At 39.2% G+C, this 20,801-nt stretch overlaps 1 protein-coding gene across 3 annotated transcripts; it reads right to left on the bottom strand.

Annotated features, from left to right (window-relative positions):
* Window positions 1-5,529: 5,529 nt before the first annotated feature.
* Window positions 5,530-20,442, bottom strand: etv1 (ETS variant transcription factor 1). 3 transcript variants are annotated; one of them, XM_062465329.1, is made up of 13 exons: window positions 20,325-20,442; window positions 19,881-20,001; window positions 19,533-19,623; window positions 19,205-19,252; window positions 15,170-15,223; window positions 12,074-12,203; window positions 11,287-11,481; window positions 10,745-10,992; window positions 9,331-9,399; window positions 9,111-9,179; window positions 8,809-8,978; window positions 7,356-7,457; window positions 5,530-7,238 (listed from the first exon to the last, which is right to left on the bottom strand). In XM_062465329.1, the coding sequence occupies exons 2-13, from the start codon at window positions 19,923-19,925 to the stop codon at window positions 7,017-7,019; spliced, it is 1,443 nt and encodes a 480-aa protein (XP_062321313.1). In that variant the 5' UTR covers window positions 19,926-20,001; window positions 20,325-20,442; the 3' UTR covers window positions 5,530-7,016. The 3 variants fall into 3 exon arrangements, with proteins under 3 accessions (XP_062321313.1, XP_062321312.1, XP_062321314.1); XM_062465328.1 differs by having other exon boundaries at window positions 20,321-20,432; XM_062465330.1 differs by lacking the exons at window positions 19,205-19,252; window positions 19,533-19,623; window positions 19,881-20,001; window positions 20,325-20,442 and adding an exon at window positions 18,439-18,923.
* Between the last annotated feature and the right edge of the window lie 359 nt (window positions 20,443-20,801).

Here is a 20,801-nt window from a genome sequence, read left to right as displayed (position 1 = left end):
TTGCTCGCACTCCCCGATCCCGGTGTTGTCGTTGGCCGGCAGCCACCAATAGCGAGCCAACTGAGTTAACAGATACTTCCGCTCGCCACATAAGGAACCATCTGTTTTAAAGGCAAAAAAAAAAGAAATAAATAAAGGCCGTCTGTGTAGCCCACCACCAACCCCTTCCTCTCTCTCTTTCTCTCCCTCTCTGTGGCAATGCTGCAGTTTAGCTTTCAGTTAACAACATTGATACTCCTCATATGGCTGCTCGTCTGTGTCCTATTACTATCTTTCTGAAAGAAAGATAAATGTAGGTCACTTTTTGAAAGACCGTCTTCATACTTGTGCCCATATTTATAGTGTATTTATATGTATGGGCTTTTTTTCAAATATTATATTATTTTATTTGATTACTTGACTTAATTATTGTTATGTGTTCTCATAAAAAAAAATCATGACTCCATCGCAGATCTTTGAATATTTAAGACTTTTTTGATCACAAGTTGTTTTTAACATATAATGCGCAGAAAATCATGGTTTCTCAGTAGCCTTGGCTCTACAAATCTCCTCAGACATGCCAGCTTGTAGCTAAATAAATATTGGCTAAGGGGCATTTGAAAAAACATATTGTCCTGGCTCAGCACTCAATTCCTCAATCCTCCGTTGCCAAAACAAGACAACAGGGGTCTAGCGTACAATTTATTCCCACATGAGTGGTTTTGAAACGGTCAACTAACTGCCATGGGCTCTCCCACATGCTTTGTTCTTATTTTTATAAGATCTAAATGTAAGGTATTTACATGAAGTTACATCATGTAAGCTTGGGGAGGCTGTTGGAAGTGTGCCATTCACACTGTAACACAACTCCTTAGTTCTCGTCTGTTAAACAAAAAGAAAGATGTTCTTGTCCTGTGTTTTTTGAAAGTCTGTGAGAGGTATGTTTGCTATTTTAAATATATATTTTTCAGTCCAAAATTTAGGGCCAATATACAGAGAACTGTTTGCTCATATTATGTTAAGCACTACTGATGTCTTAGTTCTTTTGGTTCTATATTTTCTTGCATCTTAAACTTTCCCAGTGCACACATTCATATGCCAGGTGATGTACAAAGTGGAAGTTGTAAGAAAACCTTATCTGAGTACTTAAATACTTAAGCTGAACTGAAGAATCACAGAATAACTGTGAGAGGTATGACTTAAACATTACCACCTGTATTCCATCTCGCAGGTGAATATCTCATGAATTCTCATCAGAAAGGAATTAAGGTGTATTGAAATAAGTGCATTATTTAGTAGATTTGACATGGCTGTCATATATTCATGCAGCTACCATGGTTAATGTGTCTGTAAAAACACCAGAGAAAGAAACCGATGATAATCAGTAATTCACAGGACCTATTTCTAGTTCTCCTTTAAAGCCTATTTTAGGCACAGTAGGTATTATAAATGTGATGCGGTTTAAATTTACCCTGAAATATCTATCTTAATCTGACTACATTAGTATACTTGCCCTAGCTGAGCTCTAACATAACTTCCTTTGTGAGTAGATTACTAGACTGATATTCCCATCTTTTTTGCATTTTTCACTGTGATCATTAACCTCCACAAGGTTAGAAACAGCTGTGATCAAGTTTATACACTGGTAAAGATTCAACCAAAACATGGGAAATGGGCGAGGTGACCCTTTAAAGCTGTCCAAAATAATTCTGTATACCCTAAAGAGAAGAATAAGTACTATAAGACTCCTTGTGATGCTTGTTAGGAGCCTCTCAGAGGTACTATGGCTGCATTAAGGAGAGATAATAGGCTATGGAGGGGGGCTGGAGGGGAAGAGGAGGAGGTTAGGCCCTTGGTTGCTGAGGTCTCCAGGCTGGTGACAGATGGCCGGCCACCTCTCTGGGCGGGTGTGGGTACAGGGTCTGTCGTGAGTCTGATTCGAAGCTAGCAGATAGGCTAGTAGAGATCAAATGACATTGTGAAAGGTGAAAAGACGTACCACGCGCCAGACCGGTGGTGTGACAGCTGAAGAAAGGACGAGGCACATTGACAACACAGTGGTGGCTGTTAGTTTTGACAGCCTCCCATTGGTGTGTACAAAATGCCACAGAGTTTAGACGAGCTCTGACAGTGAACGTACAGTACACAATTTCTGGGCTGTTGTGAGACTGTTTACATTTGAAGAAAGTAAATACCACAACTTCTTGTGATATATTTAAACATCCTCATCCAGTAAAATTACCTTGTTGGATATAGCGTCACGCTGTGGTTACACTTTTCCCCCATTTTGCATGGCATCCACATTTTAAATATAAATATAGATAAATTAATCTACAAGTCCAAGATGGCTTTTCCCAGGCATTTTTTAAGAAACATGTTTAATGCAAAACGCTCAACTAAAAAATAATGCAACTTCATGGATTACATGACCATGGCGTTACACTGCAATGTTGAATCATTTTGCACTTTCACAGCATCTTTGCCTTTTATGTTAATTGGGAAATTAATGGGAAGCCATTCCGTGTTACAATCACATGCAAATTCCGAGGAGCATGGTCACCTGCTCAGACTTTGATCCTAAGCAAGTTATGAAGACTTCTAATACAAATCTGTTGTTTCAAATTTGACCCAGCATATGTCAACAGGATATCACAATCTGTGACTGCTCCTCCATTACGGTTTCTGTTAAAGTGATAGTTGTAAGATAGTGTGCATTACATTTTCCAACATTCAAAACGTTTACAAATTTTTTTGTTTTACAAACTTGCTATGTTTCTTTTGTCAGGTTAATAATCAATTACATAGGAGACTGTGTACTAATGTTTTATGTAATTACGGAGACTTGAATATGATTTTGGGTCATCAAGACCCCAGGACAATGGAAGGGTTATGATATGACACCATCTTCTATTCCAAGTGATCAAAACAGTCCATTCACATAGTCTTGTCAGAAACTACTCTGATGACCTGAAGCTCCAGTGCATCTCAATATCCAATTTCACAGCTTTCTAAACATGGATCAGCAGGCTATTTATTACTGTCATGGACTTGTGTCAGGCTTCCTTGTTATTTGTGTTTTATCTGAGCTGGAACAAGGAGAAGAAGGGAGGGTCATTAACAGAGAACAATGTAATGAATGTGGACCACTGGCGATGCCCGGAGTTGGAATGACATCCCTGTAAACTACAACGCTCTGATGCTGTTTGTCTTAGGAGTCAGCAGCTTCTTTGAGACCTTTGATCCAAGTGCCAGACAGCCTTTTGTAGAGAAATTATTATGACAGCCGAGGGTTGAACCATCCAGTGCACAAGCTAGGTTTGTAGGGCACTATAAAACTTGAGGTGCGCTTGAATATAAGTTTGATGAACCAAGTTTTCCACCACTATATGTAAAAAAGGCAAAAGGTATAGAATACTTGTTTTTCCTTTTTAAAAATCTATCTCCTGTGGTTTGACTAAGTGATTTATGTCAATGTGGCTTGGTCTTGGATTCACTCACCACTAGAGATCTCGATAAACAATAAAAACCATTTACAGACACTGTGTCTTAACTGTACCAGCTGTAACAGGGCCTCGATTATAGAGGCTTTATTATTACCTTGCCTTTTCCTGTTAAAGCCGCTGTTGTTCCTCTGAATTACCTCTGAATGATTTATGCTCACTGGTCCAGCCACTGATAGACCCTGGCAGGAGAGATAGAAACACACTTAGGGCTTTTTGGTGGGTAAACACACCATATTAAAAGCCAACTTGTTTCAAAAGCCCAAACACATTTGTTACATTGAAGCGGCTTAGTGTCATTTCGCTTGTCAAATACCACAGTGTCACAGCCAATCAGGCGGCTCCATGGGCAACACAAACCATTTAACCTGAGCAAACACGTTGTCGTAAAACCCAAGGAAGGCTTAAGAGCCTGGGTAAACACTGGCGAGGACCATCGGGCACGAATCAAGGCAGACCCCGTGAACAGGAGTGACTTTCATAATGGGTTTGTGATGACTCAAGATCTAATGGCCATCTGTTTGTTACAGCAGGGGAGAACAGAATCACTGTTTAGATACATGAGACATTAGCACGACTGGTAGAGACAAGAAAGAGCGCTTTGGCAATCTACACACAATGCAAAGGGTCTTTTGGGGGGAAAGTCCTCAGCTACTGTAAAGCCCAGTCTGTATTGAGACAAGGTAATAGGATTTGCATGGTGAATTTACAGGTTGTATAGATGCATGATGCCTTGAGACAATTAATCTCTCTCTTTCTCATAATAGAAAGTAAGGTTTAATTACAGGGCATTGTTGGGCATTGTTAAGGTAGCCACACAGCTGTGGACCAGCGGCTGCTTTGAACCTAGTAACCTATTTTTCGATCTAAAACCGAGCAGATAAGAAGCGCTACCAGAATCTCATAGAAAATCATGTGCTTGCACTTTAGTAGGTTCAACGATTTCCCTGATGACTTGAAAGCTCCCCACATTTAAAACACAGAGAGGTTTGCATGGGATTTAAATAGGAGTTTGAATAAACCACAGTCATTTGTGTCTGGTCTGTAACCGTGAAGTTCATTTGAACAGCCAAAGTCGACCACAGTCTGTGGACTAACTCAAGAAACAAGAACAACATGTTTTAATGTGGATGTGAAATTGAATATGATGTCATTCATCATATTAAAAGTTGTAGTATTATCAATTTGCTATCAGGTCATATTATATGTTATTAAATGCTTCACAGAAGCAATCACATATATAAAGTTAAGGGCCTATCATTGTACTAGAGACAATCAATACAAAATCCAAGAATGAGCAGTGTAATAGCATCTGCTGGTAACCTGGTCTGACAAATTAAGGCAAGCTGAGTTTTTCATTACTTACACATCCGTTTTCATTTTTTCCCACCAGTGAAACCAATTAAAACAATGCTTCCTTAAATTAGTCATTGATTTTTAGCTATAGTGACACCTTACAGAGGGCAACAATAACTTAAAGGCAGAGCTACTTTTTTTCATTACTGACACTCTTGTAAGAGTATGAGAACAAAAGACAAAAACAATTCACCTATATGAAAAAATCCCCCTTAAATTAGTCATTGATTTTTCTTCTGGTGTCACTTTGGCTAAATGCTTTGTGGTAGGCAATATTCCCTCCGACCTGGAAATTGACAAGCACCCATAATCCATTGCACTTCAGTACACCAACATATGCTTGATTAGATTACTCCAAAATTGCCCATGCTAGTGTGTGAAACTATGAATGCCCTCATTCTAAAAAAAGAAGAAGAAAACATGCTATTTTGCACAAAAAGAGGTTTGTGGTTAGATTGGCCACAAAAGTGAATTTTTTGTTTCAGGAGTTGGCATAAGGACAGTAGTTTAACTAATACTAATTAAGTACTCCAAATCTAAGAAATCTAAATTAAATTCTCGAAAATTAGTGCTTTTCATGTTCATTCTTTTTTTTTGTCAAAATGTGAACAGTGATGAAATGTTTTTAGAACCATTTTATTACAGAATGTTTGCTATTGCCAATCCCATCCCAAACACATATACTTACAGAAAATAAATGTTGACTGACCAACCTTTTTTAATGTTTGAGAAAAACAAAAAACATTGGATAAAAAAAATGCATTGCAGACCGTAGCTGCCATAATTTTTTGAAGACTACAAAATACAATTACGATTTGAAGCAGCAACCAATGTGCATTTACCTGATCATACAATGAAACACAATTTTTGTTATGACATGACTTCATCACATTATAAAATCCTAAATATTGATGATGCTTTTCATAAAATAAAAAACAACCCTATCAATGGCAATGCAAGTATAAGCAATTTACATATTATGGCAATTTAAAATATTTTACAAATGCAAAACAATTTGGGGAAATGGTCTGATTGAATATTTGACTGTGAGTGATTTGAGTGATGTTACTTTGCTATTGTTGACAATTACATGTACTGTATCCCCAAAAAATGGAGGAAAATTATTTTATGTAATTTTATAGATATATTGTGATATTTTATGCCGTGATTATTTGATACAGTTTGACATTAAAATCATAGATCAACTGAATAAATAACTACTAGGTATTTGAGCAGCAAACAACAAAAGGGATTTTTTTTTCAAACAGTCGTCAACTGATAAATTACATGTAAGTAAATTATAGTGTTTGTTTTTTGACTATAAAATACTTAATATGCTCAATGAGTATATAGAAATGTTTTAATCCAGAAGTTTCACAATGGTGAATTTGATTTCATCCGTTTACACCAACGCAGTCTCACTAACCAACAAAGTCCATCACTGCCAAAACACAGTTACAGTATATCAGCAAATGTTATATAGATCCAATATTTATAACATCATGTACTGTATTATTTATCATATCTACATACCACACACAGTTGTCTGTGACAAAGTGGATGAGTGGTTGAGGGCCAGACAGTATTGTCAGGTAAAGGTGCAACTTTATAACTGTCAGCCAGGCAGTATTGAGGACCACTAAGAATTGTTATTACATTACCTTTCAAGTCTATAATTATGTCACTTCACCATAAAAGTATCTTAAAAGCATGTCATTACAATACATTGTATTATTTACTTAAATGAGTAAGAAAGTACACAATGGTGATAAGGACAATTAACATAAAACAACATAAAAGAAATAAGGCTGAAAGAAATTATTGGAAGCGTTGAGAGGGTCAGAAAAACTTGCTCCTTTCATTGACCATGTTCATACATGACCATGTTCATACATGACCATGTTCATACATGACCATTGGCCTTTGAGTCCTGTCTCATAACAATGTGGCATGCTCAGGAAAAAACCTCACCTGGAATAGAAACATAACCAAACCAAAAAATAACCAAACCACACTAGCCCCACGCAGGTTCACACATTGTCAGTCCCTGTCCATAAAGTGCACTCTCCATCCTGCAGTAAGACTTGGACGTCAAAAGGGAAAAAGGGTATACTTGAGTTTTTTTCCACTCTGGTAATAATTGTTATTGGGGTACAGTTTGGGTTGGGGGATCAACGGACGTTAATAAACGTAGCCCTCGCTGTAGGGGTGAGGGTTGCAGTAGGGTGCTTCCTGCACGTAGGCCATGCTCTCGTCAAAGTGTGACAGTGGCACTGTGTCCTCCTCGTTGATCTGCCGCTCCATGTCTGTCTTAAGGACAGGTCGCTGATTGTCGGGGAATGCCATGGAAAACAAAGCCTCTGGGTCGCACACAAACTTGTACACGTATCTCTCCCCTGCCACCTAAAAGAGCCGACACACCACAAGATTATATTTGGATGAGTTGGGATAGCGACAGTTCCTGACTACAACGACGGTGGGTCGAGGGTATCATTTTGCCTGAAGCAGCTGCCTGCTTACCTTCTGCATGATTCCCTTCTCGTAGTAATAGCGTAATGATCGGCTGAGTTTGTCGTAGTTCATAGCGGGTCGATTTTTCTGTATACCCCATCGACGTGCCACCTTGGTAATAGACATGCATGAAAACACAAGCAGAGGCACACAGAAAAAATTGGGTATTTAATGCTAGAATTAGAATGCCATAGTAAATACCACACAATTCACCTTTATTGTACACACACACACACACATACACACACACTGTTATACAATTTCCTAGTGAGAGTTCCCATGACGTAGCCTAAATGTTAAACAAAGCTTACTTATCCATATTTCCTAAGAACAGCAATTAAGAGTGCATCCAGACTCCATACCCATGATCAGGGATGTGTTCATTAGGAACTCGTCACACACCCAGTGGAGGAGGCAGCAGATGTTATAGCACCTGTCTACCAGACCACCCTCCCCTATCACATCTCTATACCCCCATCTCTCTCTCTCTCTCTCTCTCTCTCTCTCTCTCTCTCTCTCTCTCTCTCTCTCTCTCTCTCTCTTCTGCTTTGTCGCACTCTCGTTACATTTCTCCCTCTCGCTCCCTTTTTCTCTATATATTTCTCTGACGCTGACTCTCCACACAGGTCCCTTTTGCTTATTCATGTTACACCTGTCTGGGCCAAAGCAATACATTTACAGCCATCTTCACACACCCCCAAATACACTACGTTTGGTCACCTGATGGCATGAATGGGCCCCCCTGTTTGCTGCAGCTGGTCTGTCCTGCTGAGCACCGTTGGGCCGTATGGACCAGCGCCAAGTACCCCACACCCTCCCTGACTCCCCCGTGTCCTCCCCCATTCTCCCTCGGTGCTCTGACTGACTAGAGCTGTCTGTATGATGTAAGGGTACACACACCAAAACCTGTTTTCATTTTAAAAGGCCGAACCGTCAACACCACTTATATTTTTTTTAAACAGGTTGATTTAAATATTTATTAGGGAGCACTTCACCAACCGACAGCCAGTTTAATTTCAGTGTGTGACACACTTAAAAGCAATTGTATCGCATGTGTGCACAGATTATATTGTCAATTTCTTTATTCTTTCAAGTTTCACTTTCAAAATTGAACCAGTAATTGCTTAATGTATTATAAAAAATATATACTTCATTGTTATGATCTAAAGACAAGGCTCAAAATCTTTTAATGTCAAGTTGAAAAGTAAAAAAAAATAATTTCTTTCTCCGGACCTTAAGCATGTGAATTTCAGTTCACATGACGCACCATTTTTTCTTCAGAAGGGTAACTAAGGAACAAGGTTGAGTCCTGTCACCTCTACACTTACTGCTTAGGGCCCATCCTTCCACACAGATAGTTTTTTGTTTATGCTTAAAAAAACAAACAGCTGACACTGTTTTTAAACAGTAGATTCGATGGCTTAATAATGTTCCCTTGTCATATTTAAGAACAATTTCTCACCTCCTCTGGCTCAATTAGCTTGAACTCCATGCCACGTCCAGTCCAAGCGATGAAGTGGGAGTTGGAAGGGTCATCCAAGAGAGCCACCAGGAACTGCCAGAGCTGAAGTGACCCTCTGCGCTGGTACGTTGGTCCCTCACGGTAAAGGCCGGACTCTTGCTTGATGTCACCTATATTACGCAGAAGGGAGATAATGACTCACTGTTTATGTGTGTGAGTGTGTGTGAGTGTGTGTGTGTGTGTGTGTGTGTGAGCGTGTGTGTGTGTGTGCATGTCTGTATGTGTACTTTCTGTACACTCACCTTCAACCTTTTCGGGGACCACGCAAGTATCATCGTAGAAGTGCCTAACCACTTTGTCAAACATACAGCCTAAGATAGACAAGACCGTAGTCAAAATTATATAGTAAATCATTCATATATATATATATTTATTTTTTAGTTAAATAATAATTAAGTCAAGAAATATCATTTGAAACTTCAAATATTTATCTAACCTAATAATAATATATATCAATAGTACCTTCAGTCCTATTGGGGTGAGCCAGATAGCCATCTTGCCTTAGGTAGACAGAATGGCAGCTAGGCACTTCTGCAGAAATATAAAGGAGAGGCCATGGAGTAAGTGTTAAAAGTCCTTAAAGGAGCATTAGGAACAGTATCAGTTATCTAATAGCAGTCAGGGCTGTTCACTCACTGCACTCAATGGCCCTTATTAAATAGCATGTTTCTCATCTCACTTGCTCCCAGCCATGGAGAACCTCTTAGACCACTACAGGACTATACCTATTCACTTTACTGGATTAGACTAGTGTTTTATACATATGTTTCACAGGCAGATAGCATGTGCCTCACATTGGGAACAACTTGCATTACTAAAACTAAAACTTCCAGTATACAGCATGACATGAGATCAATTTATGTACTGTCTATACACTATTTATGACTTTGCTTTACCGCTTTGTCCAATTGAACTTTTATTTACAGCAAATGTTACAACATCTTATAACATTACAGCCATTGGCTGTCATTAAACTGAAAAACTAGCTACAAAGTGAATGTTCAATAAAATGGCCATGCCTGTTCATTTAGGGGCTGTAAACAATTCTCTGAACTTCATCAAAGTAATGGGCTTGTAGAGGAAATTACTACTAATGAAATTACCAGTTCCCCTCCCATCCTCTGTAGCAGGCCTGTCCCAGTAAACAGGCTTCATCATGACCGCTAATAAATTCACCTAAATGGTCAATCCGGGATATAGAACTGGTCTAGCCATGTAGTCCAGCATTAGTGATGTCTGAGTAACAGAGAGAGCTGCTGAAAAGGAGTCATGTTACAGAGAGTAATCTGGACCAATGGAAGCTATGGAGAGTTATTATTGAAATCACCTCCACAGGGGGCAGGTAGACATCTCTCCTTACTGTTGTGAATGAACACAGCAGTCCAGCAAAGGTTCATTTATGCCCTGGAGTGGCTTTAGGACCTTGGGGCCCAGGGGGGGAGATTAGACACCCACGCTCCTGGGCTAGTGTGTGTGTGTGTGTGTGTGTGTCTGTGTGTGTGTGTGTAAAGTATGTGTAAGAGAGAGCAGGGGTCATTGGCCTCCACCAGCCCCTCTCTTTCCCCATTAGAGCACCACAGGAAATGAACCCAGACACAGACACACCAAACCAACCAGACTGCTGCACTAATAATGGATTAATCCAATAGACAACCCCCCAATTCCTAACACGGCAATGTTCTGAATCTGAAGAGAGGAAGGTTTGGAAGTATTATGTGGTATTGGATGATACCAATTGACATTGTTTCTTGATATATATCTATTATGGTATGTTATCTCTCTATAACATATCACAATAGATCTCTTTGGTACTTTTGACGATAAAATGAGTTTAAGGAAACACACATACACACAGAAAAGAAAAGTGAACCCTGACCTGAATCATAGGTGAAATCTCTAGGCTCCTGTTTGATCATCATGGAGGAGGGGTACGTTGGCGGGACAGGGGCACCAACCATGGTGGGGTGCTCATAAAGGGGGTCGGGATACTCCTGCTTGAATCCTTGAGGGGGGAATGGGATGTTAGGCTCTGACATCTGTCTGTGGTACATGGGTCTGCTGTCTCGTGACATTGATGCCGGGGAGGGGAAAGAGTGGCATGGCTCCGACAATTGGCGCCGAAATCTGAAGAAAACACAAAGCAAAAGATGGGAAATGCCATTGTTGGGTTTTTAAGATATAATTCATTACAGTAAATACTAGCTCTTTACTACACTCTCTTGTACTATACTATGCAATATTTAAAATATACTATGCTATTGTATACTAAACTATACTATAAAATACTTTAATATACTGTTCTATATCTAGTACACGACACTACAATACATCACTTTACACTACACTAACTAGACTGCACTAACTAACACAATACCCTTCACTTTCTTACACTGTACTAAACTGTTCAGTTGGGAGTACCTGTGGTCCATAGTGTAGGTGCTGTCAGGGAGGGTCTGGGAGGGCTGTAGGTGGGGGTATGTCCTGTCAGGTTTGGGTGTAGGGGTGGGGGCCGCTGTGGGGGAACCATGGTGAAGTGGGGACACGGAGGTGCTGCAGGGGGGGGTGGCTGGGCTGGAGGGCTTCATTCCTGTTGGCTGCTTCTGCTCGTAGGCACTGGGTTGGGAAGAGATCCAGTCGGTCACGTCTAGCCATCAAATGTTTGTATAAAATATGTAAGATGGAGGCCATTGTAGTGTTTATGATTGATTATTTTATTTTGTTCTATTTTAATCTTTATTAAAGTACATTTTCTCTGGCTCTCTATGTGGTGTTTGTTTCACTGAAAGCTTAGGATAACTTAAAAATCTTACTCATTGCTTTTCCCTTCATGCATCTGCATGTGGTAGAAGTGGTAATAACCCTTCTGCATGTTGAACTAGGGACTGGTTTTCAAGCTATTTTCAATAGGTTATTTAAAAAGCATACTATACGTATCTAGGAAACCCATTGGTGTAATTAGTTTTATTCTAAAACGTCTTTCATTATTTCTGTACTTGCTGTCAAGAGGGTATAGTTTATGAAAACTGTTTTCCATGTCAGAGAGGTACCTTTTAAGACATTTAGTAGAGCACCTGGTGCTATTTTAGGTGTAGTCCTTTGATTAGACTTCACGGTGGAAAAAAATGCAACCAAGAAATTTTTCCATTGAAAACTAGATTGAGCATCAGTAAGTGTTTTGAGACGTTTACCATGCCGTACTACACACCTGATATTGTACAGGCACTTCTCTCCATATTGGAGTTTGAAGGGCCTATCCTGGCTACAGTTGGAGCCCAGCTCTGAGCATGGGCTGTGGGGTTCTTTCTTGATCTTCAGCTGCAGTCCGTGGAACGCCACTGTAGATAAAGGGAGGAGAAATTGAGAACAGAACGTGTGAGCTGTCATTTGTGTAGCTTGATGGTGATTCATTCAAACATAGTAATGCAATATTAAATGTTCGTACATGTCTAAGTGCAGTCACACCTGGGAAAAAAACGATTCCGTTCTGAAGACGCAAAACGAACATTTCTTTCTTAAACAAGAGGCAAAATGTAAAAAGCACATCTTTCTCCACAAAGGATTTCTAAAAATAGGGAAATAACTGTCTCAGTCATCACTCAATGTAACAACTCACTTCAAATCTCATTTGTATCTTGCTTCAAAATGGGAATCGCTTCCTGAAATATGACAAGCTCTGCACTGCAGGGGTGGGGTCTACTAAATCCTTATCTGTTCAGCTACCTGTCAATACTTGCCAGACAACAACAACAAGATTCATTGATCTCAGGTCTCTCACTTTACCTTTGCTCACAGTCCCTGTGCTTCTAAGAGGCTGTTAAGTACCAAATCAGTCCTGATTAACGTCCCATCATCTTGAGTCATGATCAACGCTAATTCAATTGGCCAGGCTGACAGTCAGTCAGGATTAAGTCAACTCTGGGTTCGCTGAAAGTTACTGTCTCACCGCAAATAGACAAGCACGCGCACCCACATGCAGACAAAGGTGGGGGTGTAAAACCCAAAGTGTTTTGTGAAGATATACTAAATGAGACTTTTCTGATTATTCATAGATTATGAACAACATCCTTAAACTTGTGTTGGTAGATAGTCACTGTTTATTTTCCTTGAGATGAGACAATGACCTAATCCAGTCCCACAGCTCTTAGAGGAAGTATTGTAAGACTACACACCAAAATGAGAGATGTTTAGCGTTTTCTAGTAGCTGACTGACAGCTGCCCTGCGTGACAGTCTCTCTGTGTGTTGGAGGTTCGATCTGCCAACGCCCCATCGGATGCCCTGTTCTCCAGGGAAAGCCACACGGGCACATGGTGACAAAACACAGGGGTTGTTGGTGGCCCTCGCTGGGGCCTGACCTTTCTGGGTCATCGATCGTAGGTCAAAGAGACACTTCCTGAGGGGAGACCTTTGTCAAGAGAGAACAGTGTCAACTGTTCTAGGCTGCAGCCTAAGCAGATTCAGGGTAAATAAAGAAATCTTTAATATGATCTTGTTCTGGCTCATTCTATCTGGCATATTGGAAATAATTTTTGCTTTAGAAGAGCAAGCAGAGTTTAATTTGTTGTTTGATGCATCTCTGCGTCAAATTAAATTATATTCTGTTTATCAATAAATCATGATGAACAGTAATGCATACAACACTTCATATACTGTTCGTGAACTAAAATGCTTCTTTTACTTTGGCATAGTACAAATAGATATAGAAATGTCAAATAGATTTGTCAATGGGGTACCATGGTACATAAATCAATAGAAAAGGAATTGCAGTAACTACAGCAGATACTTCCTCTTTAGTTCAGAATGTCATGTCCATCACAGAAAATTGCAGTGATTATCTACATATTGATTAACCTATGACTATTTTAAAGAGTAAGTATTTACAAAAATTGCTGGAAAAATGTCCAATTGAAATGTCGCTTGTCAATAAATATAAATACTAGCAAATACATTTTTAAAGGTTCATATTAAAACAATTACTTTATATGTGATGGTATGGTCTACAACAAAACTCTTGATGGGAACAACTGAGTGTTTTGGTTTCCTAAGTCTATTGGCAGATCAAGCTCCGGTGATTTTATAAATCTGCTAGTTACTTGGCGGCAGATAAAAACCTCCCAATTTTCACCTACTGTAGGTGCCATTGCTGTTAAATGCTTGTAGTTCTTATCTAGCAGTTACATGTGGTCTCATTTTACACTTCCTTGACTGCTTCATGCCCTGCTAAGTTATGCTAGAAAGTTTGTGACAAAGACCTCACCATGACATCAAAGAATATGGTTGTCAAATACAAGACTGGGATTTGTCTTTTGGTACCTCCCCCATCCAGTACATCCCATAAAAAATTAAGCGTGAAAAAAAGAAAAGAAATTACATGCTGTTGTATTCAGCAATGTCCTATTTTCTAAATCTTCACTAGCGCTACCTCAACATTATACAATAAGATAAATTTGATATACCTTTCCTCCCATTGTTTGTTTTTACTACCTACTCTCCCTCTTTTCTCTATCCCTCCCTTGTAGTGAAACACACATAGGAGTGTGGCAGGCTGAGTTGCCTGCTCAAGAGCCCAACCACAGTGCCCTTGCCCTCCCACCATCTGTTTGTACCTCTTCAGTCTGCTTCAGCATGCCAACAGGACGTTTCAGATGGTCAGCAGTCTCCTACTACAATGGGAACAGACCCTGCATGCTCTGAAGGACATGGGGACAGTTTCGGAGACCTCTGATTCAAACAGAGGACTCAACAATCTTGGGTTCTACGTTTTACTGTATGTCAAACATCTCCCCTTAGACCATAGGTAGTACTAGACAGTACTTCTGATTTCTTTCTACCACTGTCTTTGTATCCCAGTGTATCAGTTTGTTTTTCATTGTTTCTCCAGATCAATTTGGGGAGGGGGGGGGGAGTATGCAACAGAAAAAGGTAATGAAGGTTTGAAATACAACTGTCTTTGATAAAATTGCATTAGAAATAATAAAAAAAAAAGCTAAGTGTGGCATCAAATCTGTGATGTTGGAAAAAAAAACGAATCGCAAATTAACAACAATATTGATATTTCTTCCTCACAGTGTTACAATATCACAGTGCAGTAGCTACCTCCTCCCTCTCCTCCACACCTGTTTCCTTACCCGCGACACAAGCTCTCCAGAGAGCATGTGTGAGAGCAAAGGTGAGGGTACTGAGAGACACGGAAAAAAACACCCCACATGCGCTCACACAGAGGATAAACACTCAGATACTCAAGTGCAAAAACACGCACACACGTAGACACAAAAGAAGGAGCACACAAAAAAGAATACTCACAGTTTTCAGTCTGGAAGTCTGGGACGAACTGCTCATCATTGTCGGGAACTTGGGCTTGAAAGAGAAAAGGAGAGGGAAAATATAACATTAATTAACATGTATTGCAATGGATACTTCAGAAAAGGATTTGCAGCTAATATTTGCTTCACTTGTTATAAACCAAAAATGTAAACTCAGAAGCTTCTATATAATAACCTAAGTACATATATTAATTTGGCGCAGAGTTAAAACATTTTAATATATCACTGAGAGGAAGGGAAAGGTAAATTAAAAAACATTGCTCTTTAATTGATGTTCTAAATTTGCCTTGTCCATTGATTAGGCTGTGCAGCACAGTAGCACCAGGACTTTCTCAACACCAGTATAGCCAAACACCCATTGTTAACAGTATCTAATTGAGTTCTTCCCCACTGGTGAATCCACCTGTACCTGCCGAGTTAGGTCTGTTCCAAATGCGAGTGTGTTTCACCTAACATTCACACTCCCCTGCTTTCAGGCTAATGCTAAGATAATGAAGTCTCCTAGTCATCTGCACAAGGCCCAATTAGGCATGTACATATTTACATCACACATATTTACACTCTGAGACAGTTCTCATGTCCCTCAAGTTCTACTTTGGCAAACTGAGGCAAAAAGCAATATGAGATTTAAATGTGTCATTAGCACGTCTATTTTTGTGCAGAAAGAGGTGGATCCTCATTATCACCCACTCAGTTTCATGTTGAGACACGTCTTTTAATCTCATCATAAATCTCCCTTTTCCCATATTTTCACTTCTCAGATAATCTTTATGTTTGTTTTTATGGTGTGAATAGAAGAACAAAACAAACATAAAATCCAGCTAAATTGCTAATTTGTGTGTACAATGTAAACAGACTGTAAAGTCTGTTACATACACTCTAAAAGTTGATTTGAGAGAGAGAGAAAAATACATGGAATAGATTTAAAAAATGAAATAATTTGGCTTTGGAGAACTAATCGTGCCAATAGTAATTTAATTGTACATACAACAGATCGAAGGAAACTTCAAGTTAGTACCCAGGTCATAATACTGAAAGGGCACAAAGTGTTTCTAATTCAGACCTGAAATTTTTTTGACAATGAATTTAACTGAGAGAGCATACACATTATAAACCTGGAAAATTAACTACAATATCCTGTGTATCAGCCAACTGACTTTTTTAGAGAATGTAAACTACTCTTAATCCATCTGTCCGTTATGAAAAACAGTACCAATCAGAGTGTATACAATACAAATGCGAATTAATGCCACACCTTCATACATCATACATAGCTAAATCCAATTTCCTGCTGTATTAAAAAAGCATAACATTTACCCAATAGTGGCCTAATCACTCTTTAAAAAATCGTTGTTTTCCATGAACGTGTTTGACTGTGTTAGACCATGACAGAGAGAGAGGGGGAGCGAGAGCAGGACAAGGCAGAAAGGGGAGAAAGAGCGTCTGCAGCCAGAAGGAGCTGCAGGATGTATGAGTCATTGGCCTCAGTCTGTGAATGGGCCAGCTGATCCCTGCAACAACTCCTGGGGAGAGCAGGAGAACTGGAACTATGCCGCCATTCACAAAAAAAGAGGTGGAGTGAGGGGAAAAAAGAGACAGAGAAAAGAAAAACAGTAAGGCCCCAAACACAAAGGCCAGACCAGAAATGGCACACCCTTTATGTGTAAGCGGTGGAAAAAACCCATCAGAGACTTGTACGATTCACAAGCCTCCTATATCCAGAGTGAAAGTGGTATGTGTCTGATGGGGTTGGTTAAAACAAACAGGACTTGAATTAACAAACTGTTGCAATAAAGGTTTCAGTCATGTTGTAAATAACTTACAATAGAATGATGTATATACAACGCAACAACTTTTTCACAGTTGTAAAAACATTTTCCCTAAATTTCTCTAATTTCCTGATAAAATTAGCAAGAGCTTGCCAAAGTTGCCAATCATGTTAAATACCCTTTCACCTAATGGTCTATGACATTAGAAATTTAGTCTGTCTCACAAGATTCTTCTTTTTATTTCCAATTACCTGAACTAATACATCATTGAAATAGGTATATATTCCTTTTTATCTTAATGGACAGGAAGTAATGTATCAAATCTACAATCTTGAAACATACATCAAATTGATCCATGACAGACAGACCTGTAATTCTAACAGTAATATCTTTATCATTGACCAAGGCCTCTTTTTCCACCTAAACGATAAAATATTAAAATCATGTCTCATTCCCGTACAAGCTCTGCGGTATAAGCCTTGTAACTTGTAACTGGTGGAAATAGATGGTAAAGTATTTCAATATCTGTTTCAAAGCATAGTTTTCTTCTTTTTTTAAACCTAAATTATATTGCAAGCGTTTTCAAACATGTTGAAGAATAGATGAATCTCATAAATTATTAAGTCTCCTTTCATATGCAGGAATTGAGTAATATTTTCTACCTTACTAGAAGATACCTTTAGATAACTTTCCCCCTAAAAATGTAGTTGCTAAAGAAACCTCTTTCTATCACTGCCTTATCACTTCAGATAAAAATGAATGCCAAAGTGGTACGGAATAGTCACAAACTGTTGAAAAGGCTAGCAAAGGGTATTATGATGAAATTATAAAATAAAATACTTATTTTCATATACAGGCATATCCTCAACTACTATGTTCCTCAAAATCAGACCCCAAAAAAGTATTAATTTGAAACAAAAACGTATTCTCCAATCATACAGTAAAATACAATATTTCTGTAGTGCAAATAGTAGTTAAGTTGATCAAAAAAAATCTGAATGTGCAGTATTATCTTGTGGATTACATAGCACACCTGGTGTCAATATGATTACCCTGTCAGTATGAAGACAAGTAATTCTAAAACAGCTTAGTTTTTAATTTCCCATTCTGATTCACATCAACTCAACAATTTAGTTTTCTATATACCATTGCTGTTATGTTGTCTATCTTATTATACAGTACCTAGTCATACTATAAGGTACTACCATGTGAATGTGTCTTTTCAATAACACATAGGGAATTTGAATAAGACTAAAATCATGGAGTCTTAGTCAAGTGCACTTAATAAGCATTGCAAGTGATAAAAGCATCCCATGTATCCCAGGAAAGACCTTCATAGGATGTCTACAATATGTAACTAAATCTAGTTTAACAAATAGCAATCTACATACCTGTATGAAGCTTGAAGAAACATAGTAGGCATGCATTCTACGAAACTTACTGACAGAACAGACAACACATATCAATAATGATTACTGACCAAAACTTCGATGTTGTAGACAGGGTGGAAAAAAGACACTTGCACTTAAATCCTGAAGCATCACTTCTGAGTTAGACCAAAAAGAGCAAGTATTGCCATCAGAGAAAGAAAAATAAATGAATGAAAGCTCAGAGAAAATAAACAAAAACAGATCAAGGAGATCTTTTGGAGAGCATGAGAAAAATGTAAATCCGTTCCTTTTCCTCCTCACGTGAAAAGAATAAATGAATGAAGACTTATACTACAACTGTACACAGGAGGATGAGCTTTGGTGTGATGTGCTGAGTAGAAACGAGAAAGAGTGAAAGTGTATGACAGAGTGGGAGTGTGTGTGTGTGTGTGTGAGAGAGAGAGAGAGAGAGAGAGAGAGAGAGAGAGAGAGAGGGTGAGAGAGGGTGTGAGAGAGAGAGAGACCAAGAGAGGTAAAGGGGGTAACATGGAAATAGGTGGTGGAACAGCACTGGTAGTTGGTGGCTGTGTCTTGCATGCGTTAGCTCTCGCCAAAAGCAGAAGACACAGTGAGCGTCAGAGTGCTTTCTCCTGGTAATTTGTGATGACACTTCGGGTAGAGCCTCCTCAGTATCCCTCAAGACCCAATTCATCACAGTCTCTAATGTATGCATGACACACAAGGTGCCTCTTCCACACAAGCTTTAATTGGACTGCAAAGCTAGGCATGTAGCTTGAGTTAAGATTTTTCCTCCATATCTCCTCTCTGTACTTTAACAAAAGTGAAAGACACAGCTTATGAAGAAAATACACTCACCCTCTGCCAGCCAGGTCTCCTGCAATTGACTGAGGTCCTGAAAGAGTTCTAGAAGAATAAAACAAAGGACATGACAAAAAATATATTCACTGAGTCAACAGCCTTCATTATGAAAGATTCACAGAACAATTTGATGGTTAGTTTAGTTTAGTGATGCATATGTAGCAACAACTCAAATTAGGTCATAACCACTACCAGAAGCAAGTCCGAATCTTCAGACAAGTGTGTTGTAATTGAGAGTTTTTGTTCAGGTGGCAACAAACAAATTGAATTTTGCGAAATGTTTAGAAGCCGTGAAATTAACTTTTTTTCTGTTCTCTCTGCCTACCTTCAGTGTCCAGGGCCAGGTCAGAGTTAATGAATTTCCTTTTTCTGTCATTTGCTGGTCTCTCGTTGCATGCCTTTTTCCCTTGTGGTTTCTAAAAGGGATGCAACAGATCAATTTTTCCCACTGGAGTGATGTTGTGTTGGACACCGAAACAGCTGAGAAAGCAATAGGCGATGTTCAGTCACAAACCTGCCCCACTTACAAATCTAATCTGTTGTGAAGTACTTTCAAATCTCAAATATGTGCATTTTCGGTTTGATAAAGTCAAATAAATACATAAACAACATATCTGTAACCAATTTTGACACACTGCAAAATATCAGCAAGTATATGGTTAAACTTACTCACATTAGAATTAATATAAGGCACTTGTTGGTCGTTAAATCGCTCCATTCTGTAATTGTAGTGCTTTAGTAACAAGATGAGTCGTCACCAAGAGCTTTCCACTGAGCCTGCTGTCCGGTCAGCCCTAAAGAGATGGAAAAGAGGAGAAAACTGTTTAACGATCATGAACTTGACAGGATTATCAACCCAATAGTCTTCTGGTTATAAACTACATGTGCAATTACTTACATAGTCATACTATGACAGGTTACATTATGTAAAACTACACTAAGTAAAGCTTTGTTTTAAGATTGGTTGTACGTTGCGCCGAATTTCCCACTTCTAATATCTCTGTGCAACTGTGGCGACAAAACAGCAGCAATATAACCGGAAAACAGTGTTACCAAATTACATATTAATGCTTTGATCTTACAAAATGGGAAACTAATCTAGAAAGAACTTACCTACCTAACAAGCTACGCACGACATTCGCCAATGAGAGTGTCTTGAAAGAAAGGCGAGTCTGTTCCTGAGCTTCCCGTCTGATGCTTGCGCTCTCGCCGCTCACTAGGTCGGTGTCGCTTTGGCGCGCATTGGCATCGCCTCCCAGGGCCTCCCATGGAAACAGAAAGCGCTCCCTCTCCTATTGGTTGTCAATGTGTTTAACTGGATCCGATTTCAATCATTCACATTTGTCGTAGATGCGTTTTTAAACTTCAGAAGTCGAGGCATTAAACTTGATTTTGCATTTAACACTAATCAATCAAACAGTGGATTCTCAAACATGTTGTTAGAACTTTCTAAGTTTACAAACACGTAGGCTGCGTGCACACCGATGTGGTGTTCGCAACACGCTCACTCAAAGGGCGCGTGCACATGCACACACACGCACACATACACTGAATTTTGTGACCATGGTAACAGTGTTTTGCATTTGAAGTGTTT

Source organism: Osmerus eperlanus, chromosome 7, assembly GCF_963692335.1.
Source record: "Osmerus eperlanus chromosome 7, fOsmEpe2.1, whole genome shotgun sequence".
NCBI lineage: Eukaryota > Metazoa > Chordata > Actinopteri > Osmeriformes > Osmeridae > Osmerus > Osmerus eperlanus.
The sequence above is the reverse complement of the archived record's forward strand: the minus strand, read 5'-3'. Positions and strand labels throughout refer to the sequence as shown.

Coding starts and splice junctions, on each gene's coding strand:
- etv1 (XM_062465329.1), bottom strand. CDS start 19,925: ATGGAGCGATTTAACGACCAACAAGTGCCTTATATTAATTCTAAT. Junction 15,224..19,204: donor GGAGACCTGGCTGGCAGAGG/GTGAGTGTATTT, acceptor TTCTCTTTCAAG/CCCAAGTTCCCGACAATGAT. Junction 7,239..7,355: donor AGAAGGGAATCATGCAGAAG/GTAAGCAGGCAG, acceptor CGGCTCTTTTAG/GTGGCAGGGGAGAGATACGT.